The sequence below is a fragment of the Callithrix jacchus genome, chromosome 22 (assembly GCF_049354715.1).
Source record: "Callithrix jacchus isolate 240 chromosome 22, calJac240_pri, whole genome shotgun sequence".
Classification (NCBI taxonomy): domain Eukaryota; kingdom Metazoa; phylum Chordata; class Mammalia; order Primates; family Cebidae; genus Callithrix; species Callithrix jacchus.
In genome coordinates, this window is record NC_133523.1 from 36,711,504 (window position 1) to 36,727,167 (window position 15,664).

The 15,664-nt window shown below is 50.3% G+C and overlaps 2 protein-coding genes across 6 annotated transcripts; one reads left to right on the top strand and one right to left on the bottom strand.

Annotated features, from left to right (window-relative positions):
• Window positions 1-398: 398 nt before the first annotated feature.
• DMAC2 (distal membrane arm assembly component 2) lies at window positions 399-9,778 on the bottom strand. 5 transcript variants are annotated; one of them, XM_035284516.3, is made up of 6 exons: window positions 9,749-9,778; window positions 6,874-7,070; window positions 4,793-4,873; window positions 2,825-2,961; window positions 2,560-2,722; window positions 399-1,852 (listed from the first exon to the last, which is right to left on the bottom strand). In XM_035284516.3, the coding sequence occupies exons 1-6, from the start codon at window positions 9,764-9,766 to the stop codon at window positions 1,675-1,677; spliced, it is 774 nt and encodes a 257-aa protein (XP_035140407.1). In that variant the 5' UTR covers window positions 9,767-9,778; the 3' UTR covers window positions 399-1,674. The 5 variants fall into 5 exon arrangements, with proteins under 5 accessions (XP_035140407.1, XP_035140408.1, XP_078215933.1 ...); XM_035284517.3 differs by lacking the exon at window positions 4,793-4,873; XM_078359807.1 differs by lacking the exon at window positions 2,560-2,722 and having other exon boundaries at window positions 4,830-4,873.
• Window positions 9,779-13,904: 4,126 nt separating this feature from the next.
• On the top strand, window positions 13,905-15,143 carry ERICH4 (glutamate rich 4). The gene is made up of 2 exons (XM_002762175.6): window positions 13,905-14,092; window positions 14,763-15,143. The coding sequence occupies exons 1-2, from the start codon at window positions 13,919-13,921 to the stop codon at window positions 15,009-15,011; spliced, it is 423 nt and encodes a 140-aa protein (XP_002762221.4). The 5' UTR covers window positions 13,905-13,918; the 3' UTR covers window positions 15,012-15,143.
• Window positions 15,144-15,664: the final 521 nt, after the last annotated feature.

Here is a 15,664-nt window from a genome sequence, read left to right on the forward strand (position 1 = left end):
GGAGAAATAGGAACACTTTTACACTGTTGGTGGAGTGTAAATTAGTTCAACCATTGTGGAAGACAATGTGGTGATTCCTCAAAGACCTAGAAATAGAAATTCCATTTGACCCAGCAATCCCATTACTGGGTATATATCCAAAGGATTATAAATCGTTTTGCTGTAAGGACACAAGCACACGAATGTTCATTGCAGCACTGTTTACAATAGCAAAGACTTGGAACCAACCCAAATGCCCATCAATGATAGATGGGACAGGGAAAATGTGGCACATATATACCATGGAATACTATGCAGCTGTAAAAAATAATGAATTCATGTCCTCTGTAGGGACACAGATGAACCTGGAAACCATCATTCTCAGCAAACTGACACAACAGAAAATCAAACACTGCATGTTCGCACTCATAGGTGGGTGTTAATAAGGACACAGGGAGGGGAGCATCACACACTGGGGTCTTTGAGGGGGAGGAGGGACAGTGGGGGGTGGGGAGTTGAGGAGGGATAACAGGGAGAAATGCCAGATATAGGTGATGGGGAGGAAGGCAGCAAACCCCACTGCCATGCGTGTACCTATGCAACAATCTTACATGTTCTTCACATGTACCCCAAAACCTAAATGCAATTAAAAAAAAAGTCTGTCTCCTGGGACACTCCAGGTATCAACTCTCTATCCATCTGGATGCACTCAGGAGAGAAAAACCACACAGTAACTCAAACAGGGACCGTTTAATATAGAGAGTTACTGGCTTTAACAGTGAACTGGAATAATGAGGGCTTCACTAGTAAACTGCTTCTGAATTGACTGGAAATCCATCTGGGGTGCTGGGGAAAGTTATTCCCAGAGTGGGGCCTCAGTGGAGGCACTGTGTCTCCTACGCAACTACTGGGAGATGGAGGGTGCTGGGGGCAGCTGCTGACCGCCTGACACCTCAGGAGCTGGGTGCTGGGGAAGCCATGCACTGCGGAACCCAGAGGCAGGAGGAACCAGGAAGGAAGCGCCTTTCCTCCTGTAATGCCTGTTAGGCACCCTCTACTGACAAAGCTTATGCCACTGGCAAAGGGAAAATCCTGCAAAGGCCCAGATCCCCTTTCAAAAAACAGCGGACCAAAAAAGCTGAATGTGGAACTGAAGGTCAGTAAATCCACAACCAGCAATACCATGGGGCCTGGGCTGTGCTGGTCTTTAGTGAGTGGGACCAAGGATGCTGCACGTCCTGCTGTGAGCAGAGCCCCCCCTTCCCCCTGACCAGGGAGAACCATCCCTGTGAAGTGTTAGCAGCAGCCCCTGAATCAGTCAGGGTCCCTGGAAGAAATGGCAGCGCACTCACATGAGGACAATTTGACAAGAGTCTCCTGACAAGGTGAACGCGGCTCACTGCAGCTGCCAACAACCTGAGCCTTGATGTCCCCAGGCCTTAAGAGGCAGGGGAAGAAGAGGGGCATGGAAAGGACTGCCTGACAGGGTGACAGGAGCACAGGAGCTATGACTGTCAGCCAAGGGCAGCCAGGAATAAATACTGTCACCTCACACTCTGTCTCCCTGTGATTGGCCAGCGCCACTCCCCAACCCCCATGTTGAGTGAAGACAAAGAGAAGCCAGAAGTGTGGTGAGCTACCAGACATTCCACGCAGTCCGCTGAAAAGCCACTTGAATGGGGACAGGGCTGAAGGCTAGGCAGGGATGGGCCTGTCTGTGTCCTGAGGCTGCTCCTCTGGCCCCAACTTCAGGCCCTCGGCCAAGTTGACCCCCACAACCTTGCAGTTGGGCAGCATCTCCTCCACCAAGATCTGAGTGAGGCCTGGGTTGGACACGGAAGGGAGGTTTGAGATGTCCAGCCTGCGGAGGTTCCTGAAAGGGGGCGAGAAGGACAGGAAGCCACTGTAAGGACAATGTATGTGTAGAGGAAGGTACTGGCCCCAATTCCCAATTTCAACCCTAGCTTCCTAAAATACTTTTTTTTTTGAGACAGAGTCTCATTCTCACCCGGGATGGAATGTGGTGGTGTGATTTCTGTTCACTGTGACCTACACTTCCCAGGTTCAAGCAGTTCCCTGCCTCAGCCTCTCGAGATTATAGGTACCTGTGCCCATAATGCCCAGCTAATTTTTGTAGTTTTAGAAGAGGCAGGGTTTCACCATCTTGGCTAGACTGGTCTTGAACTCCTGACCTTGTGATCCCCCTGCCTTGGCCTTCCAAAGTGCTGGGATTACAGGCGTGAGCCACTGTGCCCGGCCCTAAAATAAAATCTTTATAGCTGTCCAGGCACCTGAAACCCACTGTGTTAGTTGCAAATATGCACCTCTAGCTTCTGCTGTTCTGCCATAGCACTGATATCATGGAGTTTTCATTAAAACAAAAAGAAGAAAAACCAGGAGTCATTTATTTCTTCCAGAGACTCACTGTGACTGCCCATCTACCACATACACTCTAGGTTTGTGGTGGAGGCAGGGGGAGATGAGAACTGCCCAACATTGCCCCTCTCCACTTCCTCTCCTGCATCTGTGTTGGGTGGGAGAGATGCCCGGTACGGGGCCCAGGCTGAGCTGAGATCTCACTGGAGGTGGTGGAGGCAGGCGAGGCCCCGTTCGGAGATGCGGGGGCAACCGGCCAGCGAGAGCTCCTGCAACGAGTCGGCCAGTGGGTAGAGGCGGCTGAGACACCAGTCGTCCATGTGGGGGCAGCGCTGCAGCGACAAGGACTGGAGCTCCTTCAGGAGGTCTGCGGTGGGGAGAGGGTGGGATGGCACCAGGGGCCTTTCTGGAGCCCATCACCAAAGGGAAAATGTAGAGGCCTGTCCCATCTCCACCCCATCTCACTCACGGAGGTTTTCCAGGCCCTCATAGTTGATGGCACAGTCACTGGCATCCACAGCTTCGACAGGCACCTCTGAGAAATTCCAGAATTCCTGAGAGAAATGGCCATACTTATCTGGCCTGATCCACTCCTTGTCTCGAAACCTGGAAAGTGGGGGAGAGGTAGTGGGAGCAGGGCACCCCTGCCTGCCCCAGGCCTCCAGCCTCTTCAGAACCTTCCCAGCCCTATATAGTATGTATAGATCACCCTTGACATAAGTGATTCCATCTTGGAAAAACACTCCATCTGGCTGTGGTGGCTCATGCCTATAATCCCAGCGCTTTGGGAGGCCAAGGTGAGTGGATCATTTGAGGTCAGGAGTTGGAGACCAGCTGGCCAACATGGTGAAACCCTGTCTCTACCAAAAATAGAAAAAATTAGCCGGGTGTGGTGGTGTGCACCTGTAATCCCAGGTATTTAGGAGGCTGAGGCAGGAGAATCGCTTGAACCCAGGAGGTAGAGGTTGCAGTGAGCTGAGATCGTGCCACTGCACTCCAGCCTGTGTGACAGAGTGATACTCTGTCTCAAAAAAAAATTTTTTTTGAGCACATATGCAGTGCTAGGCCTCTTATATTGCAAAATCACACTCAATCTCCCTCTCTGACAGGGTCTCACTGGGTAGTTGGGACTACAGGCATGCACCACCATGCCTAGGTAATTTCGTATTTTTGGTAGAGATGGGGTTTCACTATGTTGCCAGGCTGGTCTTGAACTACTGGGCTGAAGTGCTCCACCTGCCTTGGCCTCCCAAAGCCACCACATCCAGTCATTATTATTTTTTTCTTTAGAGACAGAGTCTTGCTCTGTCGACCAAGCTGGAGTGCAGTGGCACGATCTCAGCTCACCGCAACCTCCGCCTCCCAGGTTCTAAAGGGTTCTCCTGTCTCAGCCTCCCGAGTAGCTGGGATTACAGGCGTGTGCCACCATGCTAAGCTAATTTTGTATTTTTAGTAGAGACGGGGTTTCACCACATTGGCCAGGTGGTCTCAAACTCCTGACCTCAGGTGATCCACCTGGGAGGCCTTGGCCTCCCAAAGTGCTCGGATTCCAGGTGTGAGCCACCATGCCCAGCCCATTGGTATTTTTTGAGACGAGGTCTCACTCTATTGCCCAGGCTTGAGTTCAGTGGTGCGACCATAGCTGAGTGTAGCCTCCTGGGATCAAGCAGTCCTCCCGCCTTAGCCTCCTGAGTAGCTGGGACCACAGGCATGTGCCACCATCTCTGGCTAATTTTTTTTTTCTTCACTCTAACATAAGCCATCATGCTAGTATACATACCTGGCTAATATAAAAAAATTTGCCAGGCTGGGCGCAGTGGCTCATGCCTGTAATCCCAACATTTTGGGAGGTTGAGGTGGGCGGATCACCTGAGGTCAAGGGTTTGAGACCAGCCTGACCAACATGGAGAAACCCTGTCTCTACTAAAAATACAAAATTAGCCGGGCGTGGTGGTACATCCCTGTAATCCCAGCTACTCAGGAGGCTGAAGCAGTAAAATCACTTGAACCCGGGAGGCAGAATGTTGCAGTGAGCCGAGATTGCACCATTGCACACCAGGCTGGGCAACAAGAGTGAAACTCCATCTAAAAAAATATATATATATTTATTTTGAGACAGGGTCTCACAAAGTTGCTGAGGCTGGTCTCAAACTCCTGGGCTCAAGTGATCTTCCTGTCTCGGCCTCCCAAAGTGCTAGGATTACAGACATAAGCCAGTTCCCAGCGCCATCCAGTCTTCACAGCAAACCTTGTAGGTTAGAAAAGATCACCATCCCATTTTCCACATGACAAAACTGAAGCTTAGGAACAAGTCCGAAGCCACATAGGAGGCAGCAGAGACCAGGGGACACAGCGAAGCCTGTGTGACTGCAAAGCCTGGATGCTAGGCAGATACCCCACCACCGACCAGCCCATTATAACACCTTAGCGGTCATACTTGACTGCGCCTCCCTGCTTCAGGATGAAAAAGGCACCTGCGTTGTTTGGACCATGTGTCTCCTCCAGGTGGGCGAAGGATCTGCAGAGAAAACGGCAGCTAAGGGTGAGGCATCGGGTGTACCACACCTTCACGATGTCCCAATGCTGTTAAGAGGGGCAGAGTCCACAGAACCAGGCACACAGAGTCAGCCTGTACATATTTATTGCCCACCAACTAAGTGCTGGGCATGGGGTGGGGGGGTGGGGGGGCAAAGTGGTGACCAAGGCAGATAACATCCCTGCCCAGTCTGGAGATTACTGCAGTAATCCAACCTATTATATAGGGAGAAACAGACAGCAACCCAGGGAATAACAACAGATTGCAGAGCATGTCAATTCCATGGCCAAATAAGGCAGAGGGGCTGACTGGGAGGGGTGGGGACGGTGGAGGCTATTGAGTTTGGGTATTAATGGAAGGCGGTGACATCTGAGCAGAGATTTGAGTGGTGACAAGGAACAGAATATAAAGGCTCAGAGACTCAAATTAGGGTGGTTGAATGAATAAGAAATAGGGATGTCAGCCAGGCGCAGTGGCTCACCCCTGTAATCCCAGCACTTTGGGAGGCCTAGGCAAGTGGATCACCTTAGGTCAGGAGTTCGAGACCAGCCTGGACAACATAGTGAAACCCCATCTCTAGTAAAAATACAAAATTAGCTGGGCGCGGTGGCACATGCCTGTAATCCCAGCTAGTTGGGAGGGAGGCTAAGGCTGACGGATCACCTTAAGTAAAGAATTTGAGGCCAGCTTGGCCACCATGGTGAAACCCATCTCTACTAAAAATACAAAAATTAGCCAGTCCTGTAATCCCAGTTACTCTGGAGGCTGAGGCATGAGTATCGCTTGAACATGGTAGGCAGAGGTTGGAGTGAGCTAAGATTGTGTCACACTGCACTCCTGCCTCGGGGACAGACTGAGAGTCTGTCTCAAAAAAAAAAAAAAGAAAGTATGGGAGGCTGGGCATGGTGGCTCATGCCTGTAGTCCCAGCACTCTGAAAGGCTGAGATGGGTGGACCCCTTGAGGTAAGGAGTTCGAGACAAGCCTGGCCAACATGGTGAAACCCTGTCTCTACTAAAATACAAAAACTGGCTGGGTGTGGTGGCAGGTGCCTATAATCCCAGCTACTCAGGAGGCTGAGGCAGGAGAATCATTTGAACCTGGGAATTGGAGGTTGCAGTGAATTGAGATTGCACCATGGCACTCCAGCCTGGGCCACAGAGCAAGACTGTCTCGAAAGAAAAAAAAAAAGTATGGCAGCAAAAAAATCAGTTAGGGGATTACTGAGTGATTGGATCAGGCTATGAACAGTGAAGGCAGTGAAAACTCGCCAAATTTGAGATATTCTAGTATTTTATTGATGGTATGGATGTGGAGGGCAGGGAAGCAAAGGGAGGAATTAGGGATGACTCCTTAGAATTTGGCATGAATCGGCCGGGCGCGGTGGCTCAAGCCTGTAATCCCAGCACTTTGGGAGGCCGAGGCGGGTGGATCATGAGCTCAAGAGATCGAGACCATCCTGGTCAACATAGTGAAACCCCGTCTCTACTAAAAATACAAAAAATTAGCTGGGTGTGGTGGCTCGTGCCTGTAATCCCAGCTACTCAGGAGGCTGAGGCAGGAGAATTGCCTGAACCCAGGAGGCGGAGGTTGCCGTGAGCCGAGATCGCGCCACTGCACTCCAGCCTGGGTAACAAGAGCGAAACTCCGTCTCAAAAAAAAAAAAGAATTTGGCATGAATAACTGGGTGGGCAGCACTAATGTTTACTGGGATGGGAAGGCTTGGGAGTGAGCAGATGGTTTTAGGGGAGAAATCAGGGTTTGGTTTTAGCCATGCTGGGTTTAAGAAGCCAGTTATACTCTGAGTTGAGCTGGTGGGTGGCAAGCTGCCTATGTGAGCCGGAGTACTTGAGAATGGTACAGGCTGGAGACGGAGCTGGAAGAGACACTGGATGCCACAGTGCTGCCTGGGAATGACAAGGACAGGACCTGGGTTCTGGTGGGCCAGGGTCTCTGCAGGGTCTTGCAGGCCAGGGATTCTTACCGATTTTTCTGATGCACCTTGTCCATCTTATTTTGGAGAAAATAACCCCTCAGAAACTCCACATCGTAGAAATGGTCGGACAGGTACTGGAGCATTGTCCTTCTCTTCTTCTGACTGCTCTCTGGATCCACTGCCCCACCCAGCTGATGGATGCCCCTGGTACTTCTATTCCCTATGGGGGCCACTAGGCGCAGGGACTGGGAAAAAGGAGAGGAAAGGAGCTGAGCCTGGAGCTTCCTGGGAGAGACAGAGCCGGATCCCCAAGTTCTTGCTCCCTGAATTTCAATCCCTCTGCTTCCCAACTCACCCTAAATTCTTTCTTCAGAACTTCAAAGCTGACTTTGAAATGCCAAAACTTTCTCCATGTTTTCTCCAAGTTCCTCCTCCCCTTAGTCAACCCTAAATTCTTGCCTTGATTAGCTGTATATTGTTCATTTATCTAAATTATTCCTCTAACTTTCTCCCAAACTCTTCTCTCTCAAAACCTGCATTATTTGACCTCTTAATTTCCCACAATTTGCCCCTTAATTACCCAATTAAGAGTCCTTGAGAATGGTACAGGCTGGAGACGGAGCTGAAGAGACATCAAGGCTGGCACTGGACACCACAGTGCTGCTTGGCAATGACAAGTGTGGGTAACCCCCCATATAGGCACCGAGGAATGAGAGCTAAGCAGAACCCTGGCACAGTTAGGGCTTGAGGAATATCTCACTTTATAGTGTTACTACTCAGCTATTTCCTTTTATATAATCCTTTATATAATCATATATTAGTTTATAGAAATAGGGCTTGAAGAATCCCTTTATATAATCCTCAATGTATAATCATATAATAGTTGATAGTATGAGTGCCTAAAGAATATTTCCTTACACATATACCTATATCTTAGTTCATAATCAGAGGAATGCCTAGAGTGGACACAGTGCAGAGCATGAATTAAGGAATAAGCAGCTTACAATCAGAGGAATGCCTAGAGCAGACACAGTGCAAAGCATGATTTAAGGGAAAAACAGTTATACCAGGACAAGAATCCATGGCCCAGGCAGCAGCATTCAGTATCGTAAAGATACCCGCTGTATGGCAGGCTTGGGGCGAGAGCCACTCCTCCTGATAAAGGAGTTGTAGGACCTTGCTCCAGTTCTTGGGGAAGGCTGCCCTCAGAACGGCAATCCACCTTGGTCACTGTGAACTTTATCAGCTCTTGCTACTGTGCTGCTTGAAAAGCATCTTCCCATAGAACCCATTGGAAGCTGCCAGAAGGTGGCGGTAACCCTGACAGCTCTGTCACTGCTATGTGACTTAAAGCATCCTCCTATAAATGTTCTTAGAAGTAGTTTGACCATAGATAGGAGTATTGCACACTGAGCACGGCCCACCTTCAAGCCTCGGTGACCTAATGGGGGTGGACCCCTTACTGCACACGGCCCTTGCCTTCATGGGAACGGGCCCCTTGCTGCACACTGTCCACCTCCTGGCCTAGGTGACCTAATGGGGGCGGACCCCATGTTTTACTGCTTACGACCCTATCACTATCCTTAAAGATGATTTCACTCACTGCCCTGCCCCCTAACCTATACACAATACTTATGCTTCTGGACATTCAGGGCCTCGCCTGACTCCACTTACAGGTGGCGTGGCCCCCTGAGCCCAGCTGCGTTTTCTTTGTACTTCTGTGTCCTCTATTTCTCGGATCCTGCGCCTCAGCACAGCATAAGGCTCACCCCACGACCCTGTGGGGCCCTCAGCCCTACAGACAAGGACAGGACCTGGGTTCTGGTGGGCCAGGGTCTCTGCAGGGTCTTGCAGGCCAGGGATTCTTACCGATTTTTCTGATGCACCTTGTTCCCAGGTGCACCTTATGCACCTTAATTACCTAATTAAGGAGCAAATTGTGGGAAATCATCCCGGCGTCTTCCCAAATGACATACTTCATTCTCCAAAATATAATCTTAAAACCTTCTCTCCACACCTTATGGAGAGGGCACTCTGAGCAATCCTAAACCCGACCAAGCTTGTCCAGTCTGCCGCCCTCATGCAGCCCAACACAAACGTGCAAACTTTCTTAAAACATTATGAGAATTTTTTTGTGATTTTTGTTTTTTAGCTCATCAATTATGGTTAATGTATTTTATGTGTGGCCCAAGACAATTCTTCTTCGAACAACATGGCCCAGGGAAGCCAAAAGACTGGACACCACTGAACCGTGAAGGATAAAAAATGCATGAGCTTTGAAGAGGAGGGTAAGAAAGTGGAGGAGTGCGGCCTCTGGGAAGAAGCCCCCAAACTCTTCAATTTCGCTTTCAAGGTCTCCTCTTAATCTACCCCAATTTCTCTCCAAAGGCTCTCTCTCTCTTTTTTTTTTTTTTTTCCAAATTCTCTAGATAATTTTACCCAAACCCTTATTTTCGTCAAAAATTTAAAGCTGCCAACCTCTTTATTTTTCCCTAAATTCATTCCTTGATTTTACCCAATTCTAAATCCTCTGAAGACTATCCCAAATCCTCCTCTTAATTTCACCCAGGTGATTCCCTTGGAAGCCCCAAATTAACCTTTTGGTTCCCCCACTCATCATACTTTTGAATTTTCTGTAAAAATTCCTCAATCCCCCACGAACTTTCCACTCCCTCATCCCCATTGGATTCTCTCAGCCAACTCCCTGCCTCCTCTGGCTCGCTAAAGCGTCTCCTCAACCTGCGACCCCCCGAGATCCTTCCCGGCCCCCAAAATCACAGGTCTGCACTCTCAGCACGGGGCTCGGCAGGCTTAGCCTGCTGCCTCACGGCTCTTTGCTCTCCTGGCAGCCATCACGGGCCTTGAAGGCGGAGGCTGCAGAGCGGACTTCATATTTGGGGCTCTAGGAACTCGGTTCACTTACCCGCCACGGCGCCGCCATCTTGCGAAGGTTACGTAACCGGAAGGGGCAGGTCGTACCACTTGCCCGGTTCAGCGCGAACTTCTCCTCCTCAAGCTTTGCGTTTTCTAACCCTCTTCTTAAAGGTGCAAGCACTTTTTCCTCATAGGGTTTAGGGATTCCTCACAGCGCCCTCTTCCTGAGCTTTAAAACGGGACACCGGTGGGTCGGGCGCGGTGGCTCATTCACCTGTGAGCCCAAGCACTTTGTGGAGGCCGAGGCGAGAGCATCGCTTGAAGTCAGGAGTTCAAAACCAGCCTGGTCTTGAACTCTGAGATAGGGGAGACCTTATCTCCACAAAAAATAGGGAAACCTTATCTCCACAAAGTGAAATGTTATCCGGGCATGGTGGTGCACGCCTGTGGTCCCAGCTACTCACGAGGTTGAGGCGGGAGGAATGCTTGAGCTGGGGAGGTCAAGGTTTGCAGTGAGCTGTGATCGCACCACTCCACTGCAGTCCAGCCTGGGCGACAGAGCGAGACGCTGTCTTAAAAAAAAAAAAAAAAAGACAGGACTCCGCAGTCTTTCCCTAGGAGAAGATGGGGTGTCCTTTCCGACTGAGTACCTTTTTTTTTTCTGACTGCAATTGCAGTCTCCCCGAGCTTTCTTGTTCTTCCAGCTTCACTCACTACCTGCTTAAAACAGGGAATGAAGACCGGGCGTGGTGGCTCACCCCTGTAATCCCAGCACTTTGGGAGGCCGAGGCGGGTGGATCACCTGAGATCCGTAATTCGAGACCAGCCTGGCCAACATAGAGAAACCCCGTCTCTACTAAAAATACAAAATTAGCTGGGCATGGTGGCCCATGCCTGTAATCCCAGCTACTTGGGAGGCTGAGGCAGGAAAATCGCTTGAACCTGGGAGGAGGAGGTTTTGGGGAGCCGAGATCACACCATTGCATACCAGCCTGGGCAACAAGCGGGAAACTCCATCTCAAACAAGCAAACAAACAAAACAACAACAACAACAAAAAAAACGGAATGAGAGGGCTGAAAAGCTGACAACGTCATTTTTTAAAATTAGGGTCAGGTAAGAGAAAGGTAGAGTGGATGAAGGGGCTAGACTTCAAGATTAGAGACTGAGGTGAGATCTCAAGACCAGTACTGAAGTTTGACTTCAGTTTAGAGTTCAAAGCGAGATCGTAGCATGAAGAGCCACAGTGAAGTCTTGTGGATAGAAATATTCATTCATTCATTCTGAGAGTATTTACTGAGTACATACAAGGTGATGGCAGGCATGTTCTAGGCACTGAGGTTACCATGGTGAGCAGGACAGACCAGCCCCTCTATCAGGGAGTGAGCATTCCCGGCTGGGAGAGAATGGATAAGAAACAAAGGAATCAGCAAGGTAATTTTGATAAGAAGCAGATTTTAAAAAGTGACTGGGGCTTAGGGCCATCAGCAAAGGCCTCTCTGAAGAGGTGACATTGAAGGGGAAGAGAATGATAAGGAAAGAGCCATTCAGAGATCCAGGGGAAAAGTGTTGCAGGGAGAGGTAGCCTCTAGAGCAGAGAGGCCTTGAGGTGGGAACCAGCTTGCAGACAGAGATAGGGGACTGGGTTGAGAGGTGGACAGGAGCTGATGCTGCAGGCCTGTTAGGGTTTTTATTCTATTCACAGTAGGAAGAAGGGAATGTTAAAATCAGATTTACATTTTGCAAAGATTGATTCTGCCCGGCCCAGTGGCTCACACTTGTAATCCCAGCACTTTTTGGGAGGCCAAGGAGGGTGGATCAACTGAGGTTGGGAGTTCGAGATCAGCCTGACCAACATGAACTCCATCTCTACTAAAATACAAAATTAGCCAGGTGTGGTGGTGCATGCCTATAATCCCAGCTACTTGGGTGGCTGAGGCAGGAGAATTGCTTGAACCTGGGAGGCAGAAGTTGTAGTGAGCTGAGATCTCGCCATTGTACTCCAGCCTGGGCAACAAGAGCAAAACTTCATCTCAAAAAAAAAAAATTATTTCTGCCAGGCGGAGAATGTACCTGAGAGCAGTGGTCCCCAACATTTTTGTCACCAGGGACCCGTTTTGTGAAATACAATTATTCCATAGACCGCGGGGTGGGGGTCGGGTAGGGATGGTTTCAGGATGAAACTGTTCCACCTGAGATCATCAGGTATTAGAGTCTCATAAGGAGCAGGCCACCTGGATCCTCCCTACACACTGTTCACAATAGGGTTTGCCTCCTGTGAGAATCTAACGCCACCTCTGATCTAACCGGAGGTGGAGCTCAGGCGGTAATGCTCACTTGCCCACCGCCCACCTCTTGTTGTGTGGCCCAGTTCCTAACAGGTCACAGGCTGGTACTGGTCCTCGGCCCAGGGATTGGGGACGCTTACCTTAGAGGGCAAGGGGGGATGCAGGGGACCAGTACAGGAGGCTACTGCAATGGTCTAGGCAAGAGATGAACGGGGATGGGCAGAGGAAATGGTGAGAAATGCTCAAATTCTGTATTTTTTTTTAAAGACAAAGTTTCGCTCTTGTTGTCCAGGCTGGAGTGCAATAGCACGATCTTGGCTCACTGCAACCTCTGCCTCCCAGGTTCAAGTGATTCCCCTGCCTCAACCTCCCAAGTAGCTGGGATTACAAGTGAGCACCATCACACCTGGCTAATTTTTGTATTTTTAGTGGAGATGGGGTTTCACTATGTTAGCCAGGCTGGTCTTGAACTACTGACCTCAGGTGATCCACCTGCCTCAGCCTTCCAAAGGGCTGGAATTACAGGTGTGAGCCACCAGGCCCAGCTAATTTCATGTATATATCACTGGCTTTCGAGTGTCTGGCCCCAGTCCTGATCTCCTGCTTGAGTTCCACACCCAAACTCTGCAGCTCTGACACAGGGTAGGTGAGTCCCCATATTGGGGCTTAGCCAATTTGGAGGGTTCTTGGCTCCACTCAGGAAATAATTCAAGCTGGGTATGGTGGCTCATGCCTGTAATCCCAGCACTTTCGGAGGCTGAGGCGGGCAGATCACCTGAGGTCAGGAGTTCGAGATCAGCATGACCAACATAATGAAACACCATCTCAAAATACAAAAAAATTTAGTATTTTTTTGTACAGCCAAGATTGCGCCACTGCACTCCAGCCTGGGCGACAGAGCAAGATATATACATATATATAATTTATTTTTTCTTTTATTTTTTTGAGATGGAATCTTGTTCTGTCGCCAGGCTGGAGTGCAGTGGCGAGAGCTTGGCACACTCTAACCTCCACCTGCCGGGTTCAGGCAAGTCCCCTGCCTCAGCCTCCCGAGCAGCTGGGACTACAGGCACGTGCCACCATGCTTGGTTAATTTTTTGTATTTTAGTAGAGACGGGTTTCACCGTGTTGGCCAGTCTCCTGACCTTGTGATCTGCCATTTTGTGTGTGTATATATACAAGCAAGTCCCCTGCGGGTTTCACCGTGTTGGCCAGTCTCCAGACCTTGTGATCTGCCATTTTGTGTGTATATACAACCAAGTCGGGTCGGAAGGAAGGGTTCAAGGGAGAGAGAGGCCCACAATGCTTCCCAGGCTTTTCCACAGAAGCCCCCACCCCCAACAGGGATAATAGACCCACAGGCAAGTCCAGGGTCAGCAGAATCGGCTGCTCAGCCCTAGGCTAGCAGCCTGGACACAGGCACTGCAGCTAACAGATTGCTCTGTTGGTGCCCCTGGGCACCTGGGAGCCATTTCTGCCCCCAGAGGCACACTGGTGCAAAAGCCTGGGAACGACCCGTGCCGAGAGCGCAAGCAAGGACCAGGGGTGAGCCAGAGGCCAAATGGAGGCTGAGGAGAGGCTGGAAGGGGGGCGAGTGCCCAGGTGGAAGGACAGAGGGTGCCAGGCATCTGCAGACACAGCGCCCCTGAAGGGTCAGGCCTGAGATAGGCAGGGAGGGGCGGAGTTTGACCTCTGCAAGAGGTTGTGTTTGAACCCTGTGAGCAGAGTTGAGGTTAGACTTCAGAAGGAGAGGAAAAAAAAAGCACAAGGCCAGCTGATTCTCTCTGAAGAGTGGACTTTGGGATGCCTTTGCCAGGAACCCCCATCCCACTCCCTCTGCCCTTTACTCTCCACTATGCACACAGCTCCCCGGGGGACTGGGCCACCCTGGACCTTGCTACTTCCTGCTCCTGGCACCCAGAACTCAGAGACGATGGAGCTGTGGAGGCAGCTGAGTCAGGCTGGACTGGTGGCTCCAGAGCTGGGTCCACCCCCCCGGGCCCTGAGGGAGGTCTCCCCAGTGGAAATCCCTGGCCAGACCATCACGACTGCAGAGGCAGACGCTGGAGGTGCCTGGGATAGTCTGCTGTGGGTCTGGGAGGAGCTGGTGAGTGAGGGGTTTGGAAGGGAAAGAGAAAGAGAGAGGGAATGAGAATGAATGGAAATGAATGAAAATAGGGCTAGAGATTGAAAGAATCTGAGAGACAGAAGCAGAGACATGAGAGGCATATACAGACACAGAGACAGGAATAGAGAGAGGGACAGGAATGGAGGTGGGGACTGAGAGATCCCAAAAGAGAGGGATGGAGGTGGAAAGAGGACCGAGAGTAGGAACAGAGACGGAGAGACTCAGACTGAATCTGAGAGACAGTTGGTGGGGGGAGGAGAGAGAGCAAGAGAGAGAGAGAGAGAAAGAGAGAGAGACGGAGGGAGAGAGAGAGAGCACGCCAAAGGCAGGGGCATGGAAAGAAAAAATAAATGGGGACAGAGAAAAAGGGAGACAGGGACAGATAGAGAGGGTGGAGACATTACTGAGAGAGAGAGAGAGAGAAGTCAGGGAGAATGAAATGCAGAGACAAAGACAGAGACGGAGACGGAGTTAGAGATAAAGACACCCTCTGAGAAGCAGGAAGATAGTTAGGGTCCAGGGGCACTGTGAGGACCCTGTCCAGGCACCGTGGCCAGGATGTGAGCTGGGCCCTGCTCTCACCCAGGTCCTGGAGAGCGCCCTTGCTCTCTGGGGAGGCATCCCTGTGACACCCCCTTCCTACCGGTAGGGGAACCTACGCCAAATGGATGTCCAGCTGCTGGGACAGCTGTGCCGCCTGGGGCTGGAGATGGGGGCACTTCGGGAGGAACTGGTCACTATGTTGGACGAGGAGGACGAGGAGGAGGATGAGGAGGAGGAGGAGGAGGAGAGCAGTGAGGAAGAGGAAGAGGATGAAGAGCCCCAGAGGAAGCAGGAGGAGGAACACCTGGAGGCCTGCCCAGCCCCACAGCTGCCTGACTTTGAGATGACGATCTGAGGCTCTGCCAGTGCATTCGGGTTGACATACAGATGAGATGCAAATGTATGCAAAGGGGAGGGTGATTTGCAGGTCAAATCAGATGCGGAATCAAGTGTACTCCTTTGAGAATCGCTTTCTCTGAAGGTGCCTGCAGTGAGGTTTAGGCATTGGCCTGTGAGCTGTGGGTGTGTTTGCAGATGACTTGAGGGTGTGTTTGCAGGTGATGTGGGAGGTTGTGGAGAAGTTGCAGATGCTTTTGCAGATGAGCCTCAGGTGTGCAGCTGAGATGGCGGCCTCTGCAGATATGCTGGAGATGCATACAGATGCGATTTCAGATCAGTGCCGTCCAGCATGGCAGGCACCAGACACACATGGTTATTTAGTGCTTGAAACATGGAGACTCCAAACTGAGATGTGCTGTGAGTGTAAAATACACACCAAATATTAAAGGCTTAGCATGATGAAAAGAACATAAGACATCTCAGTTTTAGATTACTTGTTGAAATAATATTTTGAGCACATCGATATTAATACAAATATTATTAAAATTATGTTCACCTGTTTTTAAATTTTGTTGTGTGTTGTTCGCCTCCCTGTGTCCATGTGTTCTCGTTGTTGTGTTTACAAAGCACTTCCTTTTTATTTATTTATTTATTTATTTTAATTTTAAT